Source organism: Oryzias latipes, chromosome 11, assembly GCF_053564925.1.
Source record: "Oryzias latipes strain Hd-rR chromosome 11, Olatipes_Hd-rR_3.1".
Lineage (NCBI taxonomy): Eukaryota > Metazoa > Chordata > Actinopteri > Beloniformes > Adrianichthyidae > Oryzias > Oryzias latipes.
The window spans coordinates 12502303-12522755 of NC_136247.1; the positions used below are offsets into that span (position 1 = coordinate 12502303).

Here is a 20453-nt window from a genome sequence, read left to right on the forward strand (position 1 = left end):
TTTTGGTTAATTTAATCTAATTTAAGAGAGGAAAATCCAGAATGATGCAATAAAGTAGATCGATAAAACCGATCAATACTGAGGGAGGGGGAGCGAGTGACGGTTCAAAGTGACATTTTAAAGTGACAGTTCAAAGAAGGACAAATGGTAGCAATGTGAGATTAAAATGACAAAAGAAGAAGAAAACACCGATTACCAAGCAACCTGGAAAATCCAGATTATCCAGAAGTCTGGGATGAACATCGTTTAGTCAGGAAGACTCCTGTCTATTGTTTAGTCTATTCAGATGATGGGATTATTTTAACTTTAAAGGTGGAGGTTTCTACTCCGATCCTTGCAACTGAGAGATTTACACATGTAATAATGGCATAACTTTATGTAGATTATGTAAACGTTATGCTTAATCTGTCTTTACTTTGTTATAATTTATTTAATGAAAGTTCGTCATGCCCTGACAGGCTTTGTACTGGAATCTTGATCTTTTAAAAATAATGTTACTACAGAAATTTATATTAACAGCCATAAGATTATATCCTATATTTATTAGTAAAATCAAATGTTTCAGTGACGGCTGTGTGAAAGATCTGCATTATGTTTGAAGTGAAATACTTTATTCATTTATCCTTCATATTTAAAGTCCCACTCCATTCATCTTTTGATCTATTTTTAAGCATTCCCAGTGGTCTTTTAATCGTGATTGTGCTGTTTTTAGGCAAAATCAACATAAAACATAGTTTCTGCATTGAGGCAGGAGTTCATTAGAAATTAATCTCTGAGTTGTGGGCGGGGGTTGGCGTAGAGAAAGCCCATCCTCATTTCCCATCATCCATCTGTTTAAAAAGCTCTCTCACTAGCTTACAGACCCTTACACCTTCCAACACAATGTCACAATGGTAACATTGTTTTGTTTTCTTTATAAATATGGATAATAGGAAGCTTGTTTTCTGGTTCTGCTCTTCCCTTTTGTGGCCACAAGAGGGCAGATTTTCCCCCCTTTTAAACTGACTGCAGGGCTTTTTGTTGAAGATGGACTTTGGTGTGTAAAATTGCGTGTTAACCTCTAAAGCTTCTGCAGCTTCTTCCATCTTTTCCAGTCAGCTGATGTCTCACTTTGTGCGAGAAATGACTCTGAAAGGATGCAGATGATTCTTGGAGGATAGGAAGTTGTGGATTTCTGGACCTTGGGAACTGGGCTGCCTGCAGAATCAGAGCAGGATGATTTTCTCTTTCACCCTCCTTTTTTGCTGGATCATCAGGGTAAAAGGACTGAAACGTCCCTGCTGGTCATCGTGTTAATCCAATCGCAGAGGGGAAGCAGCGAAAGACGGGGCGGAGACGAGATTAGAGGAGAACATGATGGGGAGGGAGGAGCAAAGGATAAACATGCGGTGTTAGGAGACGTAAGCTCCAGCTGGTGCTTTAAGTGCAGACGGCGCCTTTAAGACGGAAAGGAGAGATTCTCTGAGAAAGCACCAAGGACCCGACGGCAGGAGGGACGTTTTTTTGTGCTTGGGGGAGGAGCTTGTTTTGCTGAGCGCATTACTGCGAATGTTGCAGTCCAGCCTGCTCAGGTGCGTGTGGTCACCTGGCCTTCAGGAGCTGCTGCAGACTCCGGAGTAGAAATGATGGAAACAGTGGTGACTTTGGTCTGACACAGGAGGACTCTAGGAGGACGGCTGGGATTTTATCCTGCTTTCTAGAGGAAGAAGCTGTTTCACATACCACGACTGACCATCACTGTGAACTACAGGAAGTGGTGGAGTGAGTGTGACAGCTGCTGACTCACTCCCGGATCCCTCCTTCTCTGCCTGGAAAGCATAAGCCTGGATCCAAACATCACTTCCTCCTCCTCCTCTCCTACATATCTCACACACAATCATCGAAGAGACAAACAACCCTGCTTTAGCTGGTTAATCTTCCACTATTAGATCAAATCACAGCCTGGTCTCCCTTCTCCTGGGCTCAGAAGAGAAGAGGAGAAATGGAGAGGTTAAAGCAGAGGAAATGAAGATTATCTGCTGCAGTGCCTGGCTTGTGTCAGCTCGACAGTGCCCATCAGTGTTCGCGGATGGAGAACAACAAACCAGGCTTGTTTGTGCAGGGTAGATGACATCATGCTGAAGGGAGAAAGTTTGAGCTTCTCCTTCTGTCCATCTCGCCTTCAGCAGCGGCAAACGTTAACTTTTCTTTTTTATGAAACAGTAACATATTGCATGTGAAGCCCGAGCGGCCCTGCAGAGAGCTGCACTGAAACAAGTGTCAACCAGGGAGAAAGAGCGCGGCTGCTTGGTGAAGGAGTTGGCGGGGGGGGGGGGGGGGGTGTCCTCTTTGCACTGAGGGGAGGAGCTGCTGCTGGCTTTGGCCCACGTGGGACAGCAGGGGACAGACTGACACAGGCAGGAGGCCTGAGGCCAGCATGGCAGCAGGGGAAGCCTGATCAGTAGAAAAGTTGAGCTGAGAGGAGGTGGAGGAGGAGGTGAGCCGACTCTCCTGAAACCGGTTGTACTTGGCGGCTCAGCTGCTAGCTCTCATTTCGCCTAGAGGCTGCGTGCAACAACATGCAGCTATAATTATCTGACTTCTACCGTGGATTATGCTCTAGCAGCGGCAAAAGACGGCCTGAGTGGAACAAACCCCCCACAAGTGTGGATTATGTGGCCTGACTACAGGGATGAAGGTCATCTGAACGCGCACCTGTACTCGCTGATGTGCTGTGCAGGTCAGTGGTGTTTACATGTGGCGGCTCCTGTCACCACGTGCTTCAGCGTTCTGTTTGAACCGTGACAGCAGCTGAGTGCGGCCGCTGTTAATCACTGCGGGTCTGAGGGCGAAGGGTGAGGCGGTGTTGTGGTGTAACGGCGTGAAAGGGGGGGGGGGGGGCTGTGGGCGGCCTAACAATGCGCTGGTGTGTGGCAGAACACGCCTTTCTGCTGCTGCCACTCATCCTGGTTGTCTAGCTTTGGTCATGTATAATATGTATGATGATCACATCTGCTGATTTAAATCTGCTGAACACAGCCTGCTGAATCTGCAGTGTGTGTGTGTGTGTGTGTGTGTGTGTGTGTGGGGGTGTGTGTGTGTGTGTGTGTGTGTGCGTGGGGGTGTCACTGCAGTTTTTGTGAGAGCCTCCTCTGGGCAAACCAGCTCAGTGACTTGGGCAGGTCTGGAATCTGAATCGAGGCGTGTTGATCTAGTGAAACTATTTTGCAAGAACTTGTTGAAATATTTGTTCCTGGCTGCCCCCCCCCCATGAACTTCTGTGAATGCTTGAGCAATCGCTTTGGAGACTGACCTCGGTTAAATTCTGGGGTATTGTCCTGACAGAAGAAGACGCTGTCAGCTGGAGACACACACATGTAGCTGTTTGATGTTCAAGAATCCTTAAACTCCACGTTGACGTCTCATAAACTGACAAACAGGAAAGGGAGGGGTTTAAAGGTGGCTGAAAGTGAAACTTCTTGTTGCTCTGGTCTCCAAATCACCTTCCTTTTTGTTCTAACGGTTTCAGTTTTTTTATGTTTTGCATATTTACTCTTATTTTTAAATGTATTTCTTGCTTCAAGCATCATGTTTCATCCTTCACCAATATAAAGAAAATGTACCTGAAGATCAAAAAAACGGTACATTCTCTGTGACAATAATGGCACAGGAGGATGGTTGAATGGAAGAGCGCCTCTTTGTTACGGAGGAAGAGGAGTGGTCTGTGAAGAGCGGGGTAACAGAATTTTAGGCTCAGCATCAGGCTCTATTCTTGGCCTAACTGCCTCACTCCTCTGGCCTGTGGAGGATGAAGCTGCGTCAGGCTCCCTCTTGAAATCTAAGTTTGAGACTTGAAATGCAGAGAAATCTGAACAAGGATGAAGAGAAACAGTCAGAAGGACGTTTAGAGAGGAGGACAAGTGCAGAACCTCATTTCAAAATGTTCTACACCTGGAGGAGTCTGAAACTGACTGAGTCTGAAACTTCCTACTCAAGTACTGGAACTAAGCATTAAAATAATTTAAAAAAAGGGAAAGGAATCCCGGTATTTGAACAAACAACTACTTTTTTCACCTTAACCAAATTCTACTACATTGAGTTAGTATTTGGCAGGACTGACATACTTTTACATTACAAATTATGAAGCAAAATTTTTAAGTCACAAGTTGTATTTGTTTCAAAGAGTTTAATCTATAATTGAAATATGGTGTTTATATACATTTGATAAAATACTTGTTTTTCATCACACTTCAGTTCATTTTTCTTGTTTTAATGAATTTGTTATATCTAAGTTTTTAAAAAATGCAGAGAAGTATTTAAAGACACACGCATAAATATATCTAAATATAAAGATAGATGGAATAGTCACTTTTAACCTTTGGTGCTTGTGTTCTTGTGGCCTTGATGAACCCTGAGCTGCAGAAACTGTCTCCTCCGTGAGACCTTGACCTGTTTTTCTTATCCAGATCTGCTTGGTTTTGAACTTTTGTTGCAAAATTGAGTTAATCCTTGCGTTTGCATGAGATTGAGTTGATTTATTACCTTCTGTTCAGTAATAAAACGTGTCAACAGATCAATCATGACAGGAAAAAAAGGTTACTTAAGTCTTTAATGATTTTAATGCACTCCTATAGTTTTTCAAGTCTCCACAATTAAAAATTTCTAAGTTAAATGAAAGTGTAACTCAGGAGTCATTTAATAAATTCATCTCCCTGGTTTAATCCCACGTCCTCTCTGTATAAACTTTATTCGGGTCATTGCTTTCTTCCTGCAGAGTGTTTGACCTCATAATTCATTTGAAGAGGCTGCAGCATGCATGCTGGAAGTGGATGATGTAAATAACCTCCCTCCTCCTGCCTCTTTTCTGTCTCATCAGATGAGCGGGACCGAGTCCAGAAGAAAACCTTCACCAAGTGGGTCAACAAGCATCTCATCAAGGTTTGTGCCACCGAGTCCACCTGCTCACCTTATAGCTTCAATCGCCGGCCGGCTCTGGTTTGACGATTAACACATAAAATAAAAGTTAACGGCTGAAGATTATAAATCATTTTTAGGTTAAAAAGAACTTTTTTGTTCCACAATAACGCCCAAAAAAAAACTCATACCAAATGACAAAAACCTTTTACAATTACTTTTTCCCTACAGGAACACATACAAATAATAATATGTTACACTTCTACACAGGATGGGAGCAGTATCGGTTGCCTTAAGAGCCTTTGCTGTCAGCTGAAATAATCTTTGAAGTAGTTTGTAATTTGGTTTCACATGTCTTAAGATGTTCCCATCAACCATGCAATAGTCAGTGCAAATTGAAAAGAAGGACTTATGAGTTTCTTCAGGCCTGTAGGTCTTCAGATTTCCCCACAAACTTAAATTCAGTTGGGAGAAAAAAGGTAAATAATTTCCCTGAACTCCTGTCTCATCTGTTCGTATGTTTTCTTCACGCCTGTGAAGTGCAGCAGCGTCTCATGTTAACATTCACGCTGACGCACACCGAGTGTGCAGCGTTTCCGTCACATGATCCAGTCAAGAAGCGGCTGTCTGACCCAGTCATTTCAGAGCAACTGTTGTCGGAGCGTTCCGGGCTGAAATGTAAGCCAGTATCTGCTGGCAGCGTGGAGCTAACGCCGGCTGGAAATGCAACTCAGGTGCCGAAACCATACGAGGTTTCTCCATGAAGTTTGAAAAATCTGTGTGAATTATAGCACATTTATCCCCTGGAGATAGAAGTTTATTTAAAAAAGTACCTAATGACTGCAATCTTCCAAGTCTCCTGAGCTTTATTAGCCAAACGTCTTTGATATTTTTACAAGTTTGACTTTTATTTGTGCCTTAAGGCATAAACCAATCGTAGACAGGGTTTTAAAATTATTCATAACTGTTGCTGTTTCCTCTAATCTCACAGCTGTTAAAAAGGTGAATGTGATTTATCGGCATTTTTTCAAGTTTTTGTCATTTTTACGAGCTTTTGACGGAGGGATGATTGAAAAATAATTCATAAAATAAAATAAGTTCTCAAAAACAATCGTAAAGTTTTTTATGCAAGAAATTCAGTAGCTACTAAAAATGAAGCATTTCTATAATGTGGTTCAAAAGTTGTGTGCCCCCCCCCCTCCCCCCATGTCTCTAAGTGGAGGCCAAAAGGTGAAATGATTGCGTCACCTGGGTTGCATGTGTGTGGCTGCTCAGGTGTGCAGGGTTTGTGTGTCTGGGTTAAACACACAGGCATCCAAATGAATGCTTCCTTTCACCTGCAGGTATGCAGTGACACACTCTGACCCAGCAGATTGTTGACGCAGTTCAGTCAGATATTGCAGCTGTGGATTATAAGCCACGTTTTTCACTCAAACCGTGCTGCTCTGCCTGATAACACCACGTTGCAGGTCGAGTTTCACGATCATGTGCCGGGAAACGCTAAGCCATAAAAGGGAATGCCTTAAAACTACATAGGAGGCCTCTTGAAGCATCCAGTAGAGTTTCGGGCGAGAGGAGTGCACGCTCATAGAAAATATTTGTTCTATTCTGTTTATTTTAAAAATTATAAATAATTTAATTCCTTTAAATGAATTACTGTAGTTTATTGTTTAAATCTTTCCTATCAGGCCAATCACTACTTCAATAATAGGCTGTATACCATTCACCAACAGATTACATTAAAGAAATAATCCCCAATTCTGTGATTCAAATTATATAATGAATTTTTGAAAAGCTCCATTAGAACCAGACTCTGTCTGATTATGACTTGTTGGTGTCAAGGACGACAGAAAGAGAAAAAACAGGAACAAAGAACACTGAAATATGTCCATGCTAACACTCAGGGAAGCTTAAAGTGCAACAGCACCTCTCTGCAATGGATTTAACCCCCATCAAATAGATATCCTGGGTCAGTCTGAGCTCTGTTGTGCTCAGGATTGCATTGTGAATATGAACACAAGGAGTCTGTTTCAGTTTGGTCAGACTTTCTGATAATCCGTCTTTTCTTAGACAAAGCTGCATGATGCAACAGAAATAGTTTTGTAACCACAGACTGATATCAGCCATACAAAAATCCCTCAGCTTCCAAGCCTTCAACACCCCCCATTACCTCACCATCACACCCCCAGACTTGACTGGAAACCTCCCAAAAAAAGCTGTGACACGACAAAGACGCCAGCTCATTTCCAGTTATCTTCGATTCTGTGATATCATTAGCACTCGCTACATCATCTCTTGTTATTAACCTCTTCACTGTAACAAATGGATCTGATCTCATTTGGTTTAAACATGCAATATATTTTCAGTCTAAGCTGCCATCTGCTGGTCAGATGTGGCAGTACAATTATTTGTTAGCCCAGACCAGTATTTCTCAACCTTTTTCAAGTCACGGTAGACTTTTTCCTTGATCAAAACCACAAGGCATAACAAAAACTAAAAATGTAAAAAAAAAAAATAGTCTACAGTCTTTTATGATGTTTCATAGTTCTGCTCAGTGTGAAACCTGGGGCTGTTGGATGAGCACTGAGCTGATTTCCAGGCAATGGTGAATGTTTTCTAGACTGATTTGGTCAAATGGAATTATTTCCCACAGTACACCTGACCATCTCACATGGCACACTAGTGTACCACTGGTTAAAAAAACGCTGGATTAGACAGTGAACGAACATTAAATGTAAAGATTGCTGGATGCTCCCGCACACAGCATAGGAAAAAGCATTACATGAGAAAAAACAAAACTATAAATGAGTCATTATTTGACCCTTTGCTTCTGCTAAATATACAATTTCCGGATGTAGAGGGTTTTCCTGGTAAGGTGCTAAAAAAGCAGGAACCACCTGACCACACCCCTATAGTATAGCGACAGAGACACAAAGCTTAATCTCTATTTTCACAGTAACCTTTTCTCCATCAACAGTGTGGCAGTAAGGCAAACATACTAATCAAACAGACAGGTGATTTCTGCTATCCTTCCTCCGTCTCTCTCAGGTGAGGAAGCACATCGCAGACCTGTATGAAGATCTGAGGGACGGACACAACCTGATTTCCCTGCTGGAGGTCCTGTCAGGAGTCGCTCTGGTATGGAAACCTCCGCATAGTCTGGCGTTACGCCACTCATGTCGCACACCTCTGTCCCTGATGCGCTTTAGATCAGTGATACTGTTAAAGTCTTAGTCCTAAAAGGAGAATCTTTTCTCACTTGCACACACACACACACACACGAAACCTGTGAAACATTTTTTAGAAAGTTAAAGAATATTTTACCTCATCATGAAAGCAAATAAATAATTTTCTGTTAAAGTTTGTTCCTTTAAGGCCAAGATATAAAAAAAAGTGAAGAAATTCTCTGGAAAAAAGGAAAAGTTTAACTGTACAAGAAGTCCAGTTGTTATTACTGAGTTTTATTTAATGATCCATTATGTGTTATCTGGTAATTTATTGCACCACTACTGACTGGTATCTGTTCTTTAATAGTTTATGTAATCTTTGAAATTCTGCACTATCTCATTGTTGCCTTATAATCTTTTATTTTTTTTGGAGGCTGACAAAATCATTGAAGCTTGCTAATTTTAGTTATACTTTGATGAAATATTTAAAACATTTTTAAATCTGTCTTTGTGCGCTGCTTCTTTATTCTGAATCATTTTAAAGCAAGACATGGCTAACACTTTACTTGTGATTCCTGAAGATGAAAAGAGTTTTCCTATTCAGAGAAAAGCATCCACATGGAGACAGACTGACAGTCTAATGTTTACAGAAATTAGAAACTGATTTGACTTTTACAGCTTCAGGTGATTATTCCTTGGGATTGGCCGATATAATTTTTCTCAGTGCAATATCAATAACTGATATTTCCCCTGCAACCTCGGCCGATAGCCAATATTTGCTGATACTAATACTTAAGTGTTGACAGTAACACAAAGTTTAGATTTTCCTTTTTGTGTCTTCATTAGAAATGCACAACTTTTCTTTCACTGGACAATCGCATTTTACTTGACCTTTTTAACATACAGCAAAGGAACTCATAGGAAAAAATATCACTTTATATAAATAAATCTTAAAGCATTCATACCATATATTGAATATTAGACATACCTGTAAACCAGAAGCTCCACATTGTCAGGGATCTATTAGGAACAACATGCATCAATATAACACTTACCTGTAAACGGTCAATTACTGACTGTGACTGTAAAGCTTCCCAATCTATCAGGAACAAATATATATTTAAAAAATAAAGTGTTTCTGAAAACAGTCAGAAGAATATCAGTAGATTTTTAATATCGGACCGATACAGATAAACTCAAATTATGCAAATATCGGGAGCGGCAGTGGCTCAGGTGGTAGAGCAGGTCATTCAACGATCGAGGGGTCAGCGGCTCGATCCCCGCTCCCCCCACCCAGCTGCCGCCGTGTCCCTGGGCACGACACTTCACCCTCCCCGCCTCCAGTGTGGCTCCACTGGTGTGTGAATGTGCATGAATGTCCCGGTGATGGTCAGAGGGACCGTATGTGCAAACTGGCAGCCACGCCTCTGTCAGTCTGCCCCAGGGCAGCCGAGGCCACATCAGTAGTTGTTACCATCACCAAGTATGAATGAGGAGTGACATACATTGTAAGCGCTTTGAGCATCAATAAAAAGCACAGATAAATTGAATCTATTATTATTGTTATTGTCCAATACGATACTGGCACTGATCCCTAATTATTTCTGTGGTGTTGTTTTTTTTTTGCTGTGAATTGAGTAATTTATTTCACTGCAGAACTCCGTGTTGTGGCTTTTATTGAGAACTGAACTGTGGGCAGATAAAAAAAGAACCTTAAACCTCTTCTTTCCCTTTAGGACATCAGTGTCAGATCTGTACTATTTTCTTGCTGTCTCCACATAGATTTGTGCAGAAAAACTGAGGGTCCTCCATTGTGTCCCCACTGGTTGTTATAAAGTATTTCGAGATCATTTTGTGATGAAAACGGATCTTAAAACCTAAAAAGAATTTAGTCTAAAACAGACTTGCAAAAAAGACATGTGTGGAAAACAACTTTTAAAAAAGTTTTTTTTTGTTTGTTTTTAAAGTTTGAGTGTATGACAGTATAATTTAGAAAACCCAGGACGTTTTTTGTGTTCAGTGTGTTTAACTTTCCGAACTTTAGTTTCAACAATAGAGTAAGAAAAGGGATCTCTGTTTTGGGTCTGGGGGAGTTTATGCTTTTTTCCATTTGTTCATTTTGATGATTTATTTTTACACATTTAACTTTTTTATGTTACGTTCTTTTCTCTGTTCCTGTGTCTCTGCCCAACTGTTACCATAGCAACAGAAGAGCAGCACAACCTCGAAACGCGCATACGCCTCGAGGGCGCCCCCTCTCATCTTTCTCAGAGGGGAGGAACACGAGGAAGAGGAGGGAGATCAGGGAGTATGTTGAAAACATTAAAAAAGAAAAGCAGCCCCCCCCCCTTTTCACTGCTCACTGTCACCTGTGAGCTCGCAGCTCCGCCCTCCGTCCTGCAGGTGGAGCTGTGAGGCAGGTGGAGCTGTGAGGCTGCATGAGTGTGCTGTGCCACCGAGCAGCAGGCCTGCAGCAGCCTCCTGTCTGTTGAGTGACAGCATCAGCGCTGACGTTTGTTCACAAATTTAGTTGAATGGAGACCTGCATGCTGGTTGAGTGTCACTTAACAGATCTGCTGCTCTGCATGAACACCACACTGACCTCCTGGAAGTGTTGGAAAATCACGGCTGGTTTCATGGCGAGGGAATTTGCATCGAGGGGGAGTTTAGAACGTGGTGTTGGTTCACAACGAGTGTTGGTTCACTGAAGGAAAACAAAAAGAACTGTTTTACGCACTCGACAGAACCCCCCCCCCAAAAAAACCTCGTCCTCTGATTCTCTCTGGTAACTAATCCTGAGTGAACCCTCTGATGTCCTGTACAGTGTGAAGCCACTTCTGCATCCTGCACTTTACTGGATGGAACTCTTAATCTGATGCTCATCTGTGTAGATGATGGGTTTCCCTTTTGTGAAGCGGGATCATTTCAAAAAGTGAAGATGTTTGGAGGCAGATGTTTACCTACAGAACACCGTCCAGAAAGCTGGTTTGGAGATCAGATGTAAAAGAAATGAGCACATACACATACATGTTAGACAGATGATAATAGAATATATTTAGAAATTAAAAAATCATAAATCTAAACAAATAGCTAAACCTTAGTCTTCCTTATTTGCTCTATTTATGGGATTGGTTATAACTTGAAGGTGTGAAATGTTGAGAAACAGATTGGAATTTATGTAAAGAAAAACATTTGCAGAATCACTGAATGTTTATCCAATTTTTCTGAAACAAGGCGTCTGAATTCCACATTTCAGACCAAAACAATTTCCCCTGTTTTTGATCGTTTCTAACAGCCACATTTCAAGCAGTGCCTTTTAGAGGTTGGATTTGGTGGAGCTGTGCTGCACTCACTGCTGCATTTTGCTTTTTTTTTTTTTCCTTTCAACATTATATTTGAACGCCTTGTTTGCTTTTCTTACTTATTTTTTGTCTTTTCTGTTTCATTCCAGCCCAGAGAAAAGGGTCGAATGAGGTTTCATCGACTTCAGAATGTGCAAATAGCTCTGGACTTCCTCAAACAGAGACAGGTATGTTTATGAAATGAAGAATCTGTTTCTGTGTTCCACCTATCATGCATATCATCAGAAGAACAGATCTAGAACTGTATATAGACAAAATCATTTGGTCACAACCAAACCACTTATATCAGCTGTCAGGCAGGCATGCTGGTCTGGGCTTGTACAGAGCTTGGACTTACAAACAAGACAATTCTTGCCTGAAAATTTCCATAACTCTTTCAATAAAGAGTAACTGAATTCCTGAATATGGTTCAAGTTGACTCGACTTTTTTTTTTTTAAAACAGTTTTCTTTTTTTAACTCTATTTACCAAAGATTTCTAGGAGATTTCTCTTAGCATCTGGCTAATACGGTGGCCAGGAAGGGTCACAACACAACACATTAACTTTATACACAACACACTAACTTTACACACAACACATTAACTTTACACACAACACACTAACTTTACACACAACACACTAACTTTACACACAACACACTAACTTTACACACAACACACTAACTTTACACACAACACACTAACTTTACACACAACACACTAACTTTACACACAACACATTAACTTTACACACAACACACTAACTTTACACACAACAGATTAACTTTACACACAACACATTAACTTTACACACAACACATTAACTCACAACACAACACAATAACTCAAAACACAACACAATAACTCACAACACAACACATTAACTCACAACACAACTCAATAACTCACAACACAACACATTAACTCACAACACAACACATTAACTCATGGCCCAGAAGGGTCACAACACAACACATTAACTTACCTCACAACACATTAACTCACAACGGAAGTAAAGCAGCAATTGAAGTGCTTTTATTCTGAAATTTCTACTGGGCTGAGCAGCTAACTACCTAACAGAAAGTAATGTCACAGTGAGCAGTGGAGGGAGTTGCACGCGCGCTCCTCTCCTCTCCTTTTTTCCGCTCCGTCCTCTCACACAGGCACGTGCAGTCCCCAACACACACGCACACACAGGACGGAGCGGAAAAAAGGAGAGGAGAGGAGCGCGCGTGCAGCGACAGAGGGGGGTGTCAGAGCGGAGGGAGGAGTGTGTGTTCATATTGTGTGTGTTTAGAGGAAGGAGAACCGTAGTAGAGACAAAGTTTCTGGCAACACTGCTGCTAGCTTCTCTTGTAGCAATAACATGCTCATGCATGAGTTAATGTGTTGTGTTGTGAGTTAATGTGTTGTGTTGTGAGCTATTGTGTTGTGTTGTGAGTTAATGTGTTGTGTGTTAAGTTAATGTGTTGTGTGTAAAGTTAATGTGTTGTGTGTAAAGTTAGTGTGTTGTGTGTAAAGTTAATGTGTTGTGTGTAAAGTTAATGTGTTGTGTGTAAAGTTAGTGTGTTGTGTGTAAAGTTAATGTGTTGTGTGTAAAGTTAATGTGTTGTGTGTAAAGTTAATGTGTTGTGTGTAAAGTTAGTGTGTTGTGTGTAAAGTTAATGTGTTGTGTGTAAAGTTAGTGTGTTGTGTATAAAGTTAATGCGTTGTGTTGTGACCCTTCTGGGCCACCGTAGGCTAATAACATCATATTTAATATTTTTAATTTGCATTTTATGTCTAAACCAATCAATTCCTGTTTTCCTCACATATGATTTTTTTTAATCGTCATAGTGTGACTGCTGACCTATTGGTGCAGAATAAAGGGCAGTTTGGATTTAGAAATTTTGTACTGTGACAAAGGGGCTTTTGATGTTAGACTGCAGATCAGCATTTTCTGTCAACTCTTTAGTTAAAAGGCTCGTCTTGATGAAACCTCATGTTTCTTAAAGTTTATTAATCTAATTTTTTCTAAAAGTTGAATTTTTTCTTTCTTTTGCAGGTCAAACTTGTAAACATCAGGAACGATGACATCACAGATGGGAACCCAAAACTGACGTTAGGACTCATCTGGACCATCATCCTCCACTTCCAGGTTGGTGCTTCGCTCATTTTGTCCTGCAGACCTAAACTCTGTGTGTGTTTGCTGGATTTGCTGCTGATGCTTCATAAACGTTGCAATGAAAACAGTGCAGTAGCTAATATTGTTGACCGATCTGAGTGTTTCAGACAGTTTATGTAAATTACAGGACTCTTGTGTTTTAAAGTTAGCTCCATTTCTTTTCTTGGTGTTTTACATTCCATGTTGGATCTCCAACTTTTTTAGTTTTTACATTTTAAAGAGAAATTCTAGTTTCTAAAGAAATATTTATAAAGAAATGTGGATTTCTCCACCTTTAAAGCTGTAGAAGCTTTCCTTCAGCCAGAGGCATCGTAGTTCTGTTGAAAAGGACAGTTTGTTTAGCTTATTGTTGATCAGGGATTGTCCCTGAAGACGACGTGATGAGATCAGTCTCCAGGTAACAGGCTGGAAGGAGATGAGGCTGCACACACTGAGCCTCAAGCTCCAGAATGAGCACAGAACATCTGATTATGGAGTACGCAGCGAGTTGTGGTTAAACCTTTAGTTTACCATACAGATTGTGTTTTTGGGATTTGCATTGTGACTAACTGATCCATAGGAAATCAGTCATTAGAAGTTTAAACTTTTCTTCTGTCAGAAGTCAAGGCAGAGTTGCTCCTCGAGTGCTGTTGAAGATGTCAGCCAGTTGCTGTAGCAACAGTAGTGCACAGGGTGACTCAGCAGAACATTTTGTTTGGCAATAAGAAGGAAAGATTAAGGAAAGGAAAAGGAGCTGGTTAGTGAGGGATTAAAATGATGTGGGGAGGAGAGGAGCTGAGCCGAGTTTCCTATGAAACGTTAACGATGGCACTTTGATGCTCAGCTGAGAAAGCAGCTCTTCAGAGATCATGAATGTGTTATGACTGACAGATGTAGGAAACATGTTGTGCACTGGGTTACATCTAAAATTTCTTTTTTTTTTATTGCAAACCCAACATTTAAATTTCTTTAGGTTCTCTTAGAAAACCTGCTTTTTTAAAATGAGTAATGTTCTCATTAAAACAAACAGAAAACATTCTTTTTTGACACTAAAGCATTGCAAGAAACGGCATTAAATTGAAATCAATCCATGTTTTACATCGTTCTCGTCACAGAAAGCCTTTAACAGACATGAGGGCTGCTTAACAATAAATCAGTCAAATTTTGGAAAATGTTCACATTTCCTCTACCAGCAGGATTCATGTTAATACAGTGATGATGATTGTGATGATACTTTTTTTAAAGTCATGTTGAAAGGGAACCTGTGCATTCACCAGCTGGTTATTATTATGATCGAAAAGTATAAATTTAGTGTGTTCTGCAGATGTTTGTATTTTTTGTGATTTATGTAACTTCGTAAACCCCAAACTCTTCAGAAATGGCCTATTAATAGTTAAATCCTAAAACAGTTGTGTAATATTTTTAAAAAATATATTTAAAAAAGGCTTTAACTAAATTTTCTGTCTTTCCATTATTTCTTTATATTAAATTATTTTTTTATTCGCTCTGATGCAAATTCCTGATCTGCCACTAGAGGTCATAATGTAGCTCAGCTTAACCTGCTAGTCAATGGTCCCTTTCCTTATTGTAATCTTCCTCAGCTTCTCTGCAGCATGTTGCTGTTAACTCACTGAAAGTTCATTTCCAAGTTGGTAAAGAAACTCAGTTTCATCTGGGAAGTCAGGAGCTGCCGTCAGTTCATTTGTACATCATTCAGAGATGCAGATTAACCGATCGATCACGCTTTGTGTCAAGTGGTGAAGGTTTCTACTTTACTCATCGGGTGAATTGTTTTCCAGAAATTTGCTTCAGTTTTATACAGTTATACCTTCAGATCTTAAATGTTTATCGGATAAATTCTTTTGACCTTCCTTTTTGGTTTCCAGGTATTTAGAAATCTGCTAGAAACAGCTGTGCCTTCCATCCCAGCATAAAACACATGTCTTTTGCATCTTAATAAATGCAGGAATTTGAGGTGCTTCCTAATGTAGGCAGCGCAAATGCATTTAGATCAAGGGCCTGGGGGTGTGAAGTCATTCTCAGAAAGTTTATTTTAGCTATAAAACATTACAGTGAAACATTTAAATTAACTCAAAAGTTCTCATCAGTCTCCCTTAAAAGCTGCATGTTATTAGAAAGGCGTCTGGCCTCATTCGATTCATCAGCGGTGCTCTCAGTAAAGCTGGATTTACGGCTCATGCTGGAGCGTAGCCACAGTGAAGGGATGGCGGCCTTTGGCATTTGATTAGTCCGCACCTACCGTTGGTCTGGGAGCTTGTGTTGTGTTTTCAAAAGTGTCTGATGAAAGAGAACTTATGCATTAGATTATGCCACTCCGCGAAGTTTTACATGTGTGAACTGTATGGATAATTATGTGTGGCAGTGGTGGGTGGAAACCTGCAGACGCTGGAAGAACAGATATGGACGGTTGGAGGAGTTGCTGCAATTTAAATATGACAAACGACCGTGGAAGCAGGATCAATTCTTTCCCTTTTTCCATCCACTTCCACAGGAGCGATGGTGTGTTTCATTCCAGTGTGTCTGCCTGTTAATCATCAGTCTATGCATATTAGTTTAAAATCTGCTTTGCTAAATGTGTAGCTAAAGGCTCGTCTAGCTCAGAGTAGGGTGAAGATTGTCTGTAAGTTATATAGATCCTTGCTTAAGTGTCTGGCTTATTGCTGTTCTGTAGAACTTTGTCTTCATCATGGCAGAACCTGTCATGGCTGGTGCTTTCATGATGGAGGTGTAGGTGGGGTATGTTGAGGTGGGGGGAATGGCCTGAAGTCTGTACCTTGCCCTGTGTTCAGAGATGCAACAGTCTGATTTAGCTGCTGTGTCCACTGTGTCCCTGCTGCAGCCCGTCTTTCAGAAGAGCTATTGGGTCAAGTGTGTGTTTGTGGCACAAAAAGCTGCTCACTAACGCTGAGCGAGAGGGAGAGGGAGGGGGCTTTGGAAGAGACGGGAGCAACAAGGAAGCGGATTGGATGGAGATGCGGAGCTCGGGAGGGGAGGGGTAGACTGGGAGAGCTCTCACAGCAGAGAGTGTGGAGCTGCAGCGGTCGGCAGATAAAAGCCTCCCTCCGTCTGCGAGAGAGGGATAAGGCAGAGCAGGCGGCGGCGGAGGGAGCGGCGGATCCCGGCTGTTGCTGCATCTTCCGGCTTCTCGCCATCAGTGGGCCTCAGACTTCGAACACACGACATCCACAGCTGGCCTGGGGACCGCCCAGCCTCGCAGACGCTTATGTTGTCAGACCTCCCAGCGCACGCAGCCTCTCCAGCCTCCACCGTATCAATCGGATCACTCCGGTCATGCTAGTGACAAAGCCCCAGTTTCATTTTATCCGGAGACGCCCTGCCTTCCCTGTTTTTCATCTTTTTTTTTGAAGGATTGCAGGCTGTTTGGTGTTCACCTCTGTCGCTGTGCTGCGTGATGTTTTTGACTCTCATCCGGACACCTTCCTGGCTCTATTCCAGATGTCTTTGCATCTGCATTGATGTAACTAAGAGGAGGACCAGCTATTCCTCCTTCCTCTGAGTCCAGCCTCAGTTTCTGCCCTGGATGCCTGTTTCTATTTCGATCTGCTGGAGTTGGACACAAAGTTCTATTAGCTGAAGAAGTACAGGACTCTGTTTTCCCAGCCGGATCTTTTGTGTTTGAGGCTTAGTGTAACATCTAGATCTGGTCAACACCAGCTACAAACTGTGGGTTTTTCAGGCTGTTGCATCGTCGCACTGCACCACCTGATGAAGAGGAAGGCTGCTCGAGTTTCTGGCAGAGTGACAGAACGTTTTTGATTTGAACATATTAACTCAGAAACTCAAGATAATGGTGGGCCAAATATTGTTATACTAGTCTTTCTTTCCCTATGAGCAAACTGTTCTCCAATTGAGTAGTTGTTGAGTTTTAGGGGAAATCAAAGTCCACACATCGGGTGGAGGGAGGCACACTTCCCTTGAAACACCAGCTGGATGGAGCAGCACAGAGATGGGAAACTGATGCCCTGGGTATTAAACAAGCTGCCAGAGCACTGGCTGGATCTCTCTACAATCTGTTGCTGTATTGGCTGAGTGCACACTGTGTCACCCACAACCAATCTGGGCTGAGGCGAGCTTCCCTTTACTATGAAGGGAAAAATCACCATTACCATCACTTCCCCTTGGAGCAAGTTGACGGATGAGATTCCTGTGCAGATTTGCTGCTGGTAACAAATCGGATCTCTCTTCTCTGGCAGTGCAGTGCCATTACCAGTCTGGAGTAGAGGAATCATTCATTCAAGAGCTTAAGTAGCGGCTTGCCCTCACACTGGATAGATCTCCTGGTGTACACCAACCCCTGGGAAAACATTGGGGATAAGAATGAAGTAGCAGCAACATAATGCAGCTTGACTTTTGAGATGACACCTCCAGCAGTTGCATCCTCTCCTGACATCCAGGACTGACACCAACTGCCGTCTCTTGGTTGTATTTAAGGGGGTGTGTGTTGGAGCAGCTGGAGGATCACTAATGGGCTGAATAACCCTGGACATTTTTCTGTACTCGTCTTCCTGCTTGACACATTGCCTTGCAGCTTCTAGCTGATGACCTGCCAGGTATACAGGGATAAATCAGACACTTGATGTCACTCTGCCCCTGACTGCAACCACAAGTGAGGAAGAATTCATTCAATTGAGCAGAGCACACCCAGGACTCAGTTCAAGGAAATGCTAGAAGGCCAGAGGACTGAAATTTCAATCCATTCTGCTCTCAGTTCATGAAAATGTATTTAAGCTGATGCCAAAGACCCAGAGGCCGTCAGTCTTGTTTTTAAAGAGAACAGTTTTGCCTTTCAGGAGCTAGAAACTAGTGGATTGTATGTGCAACCCTTTATGAAGCATCATTTGGTTTCTCCCTAAAGTTAACTGCTCGCTTGTTGCCTTTTTTTGCTCAATACTTTCCTCTGGTCGTCATCATGGGGAGCTCAATGGGCTGCGTCCGACCTCCTCGTGAAAGGGAGCAAGCTGGGGCCGCCCCACACTCACCAAAGAAGCGTCTGCGTTTCAGACGAAAGCACAAGGGCATTAAGAACCGAAGAGGGGAAAGGGAGGAAGAAGGCTGTGAGCAACAGCAGGGCTTTGAGCCTGAAAAAGAGGAAGGCGAGAAGGAAAGCACCTCAGAAGCAGAGTTACATCTTAGCAGCCAAGCTGCAACCTTGATCACAGTGCCTCATGCCCAGTTCACTCATTCCAGTCCCTATAGCAATATTCTGTCTGTCTCTGGGGGGAGCAGTGTGGTGGGGCTCTTCAGTGGCAGAAACCTTGATGTCTCTCCAAAGCCCAGCCCAGCCTGGAAAGGGATCTTCTGCCTTCCGGGAGAGGAGGACAGCATAAGCGCAATCATAGATGTCTCGAGCATCCCCAGCCAAACCACCATCACCCCTGTGAAGACGTCCCCCACCCTGGGCAGTACCACTCCAGGTGGAGGCAGGGTCTGTCGAGTTAGGCAGAAAGCGCAGGGGATTGTTGAGAAGCCCTGGATACTCAGACCAAGGAGGGAGAAAAGAGACAAAGGGAGGACAATCAAACATGAGGGTGAGCATGGAGGGGAGGGAGGAGGGTGGGAGGAGATGCCAACAGTAAAAGAGCATAAAGGTGTGATTCACATCCGCCAGGTGGATGGTGAACTCTGCTTGGTGAGGACAGTTTATCCCAGTGACTACAGCTCCCCAGTATGGATGGGTAAAAGTGATGGGGAGGTGGAGGTACACAAGGAACCTCCAGCTCCATCACCCGTCACAGAGAACATCTTGAAAGTGCAGCTGGCTGACGAGGATGGAGGTAGATCTGAAACTTCACTAGTTAGTAACGGATCTGGGAAAGGGTTCCGCTTTGACGCCCCCGCTTGTGAACGGCACAAGTCGCAACTCTTGGAGTCGGGGTACGCCAGTGATCTCCCGCCAACGTCCCCAGAAACGGCTGGCACCACCCCCAGTCAGCCAGATTGGGGGGGGCTAACTAGCAGCTCATCGGAGAGACTGGACTCCGTGATGGAGAGTCCTCTGTCGCTACAGCAACCGGCCACTGCAAAACACCCACAACAGGTTTGTGTCTGAACTCTGTTGTTCAGAGAGCTTTGAGGAAACGTGAGGTTTAAACCTCAAAATGATTTTTATTCTGGTTTGGAACTTCTTTTGTCAAATAAGTACTCCTGAGGCTTTCTATAGAAGTGTGACATACTACAATAAATATTGTAGCGTTCAGTCCTTTTGCAAAAAAGGTTCAGTTCATCAGAAAAGAAAATAACAGATGTACAAGGTCCTCCTCCTTGTACATCCTCCTCTCATATAAAGCTCCCTGTGACCGGTAACACACTTTCCCTTTTGGACCACAGACTTTTCTTTTGTTACTAAACTCTATTATCCAAACCACTGGTCTTTGGTGCTCAAACATTAATCTTGGGATTTGTTTGAATGTGACTTTTTTTAAAGAAAAAACCTTTAGTTTGCTGTTATTTGTGCAGTGGGTTACAGATGCCGCCATGATAGATTTCTTTGGAGCAGTCCTTGTCTTCAGAAGCATGAATGGCGTTTTTCCTTTTTTTCGGCTCTAGTTTCCGTGGTTTAATCAAGGCAGCCCAGGCTGTTTCTCCTTACATCTGTTTCCTTCTTGCTCTGCTATGCTTCCTCGGTCTTTCTCCATTCTTGTATTGTTTTTTTCCCACCCCACACTCCACCCTGATGTTTGTGTGTGGATGCAGGAAGGCAAACATGGTTTTTGCTGTGAACTGATACTTGTCATTTACTGCGGATTCAACTGGCACAAATGGAAAGCTGAAAGTTCTTGTTGATTAGCCATATTTATGACCATCTTCTGTTTTTCTGTTTGGGAGTAGCGTGCAACTAGGACTAGAAAAGGTTGAATATCAACAGAAA

At 42.4% G+C, this 20453-nt stretch overlaps 1 protein-coding gene across 29 annotated transcripts in view; it reads left to right on the forward strand.

The window, feature by feature from the left end:
- The window catches only part of macf1a (microtubule actin crosslinking factor 1a), a 192963-nt gene that overhangs the window by 69282 nt on the left and 103228 nt on the right, over window positions 1-20453 (forward strand). For 12 of the 29 annotated variants that reach the window (XM_078954814.1, XM_078954821.1, XM_078954816.1 and 9 more), the window contains exon 1: window positions 16653-19622. In XM_078954814.1, the coding sequence (XP_078810940.1) occupies window positions 18495-19622 (1128 nt within the window). In that variant the 5' untranslated portion in view covers window positions 16653-18494. Of the gene's footprint in view, window positions 1-2376; window positions 2720-4855; window positions 4918-7941; window positions 8032-10263; window positions 10369-11511; window positions 11590-13444; window positions 13538-16652; window positions 19623-20453 lie in introns of those variants that run through there. The other 17 variants (XM_078954828.1, XM_078954840.1, XM_023959969.2 and 14 more) reach the window with 4 other exon arrangements.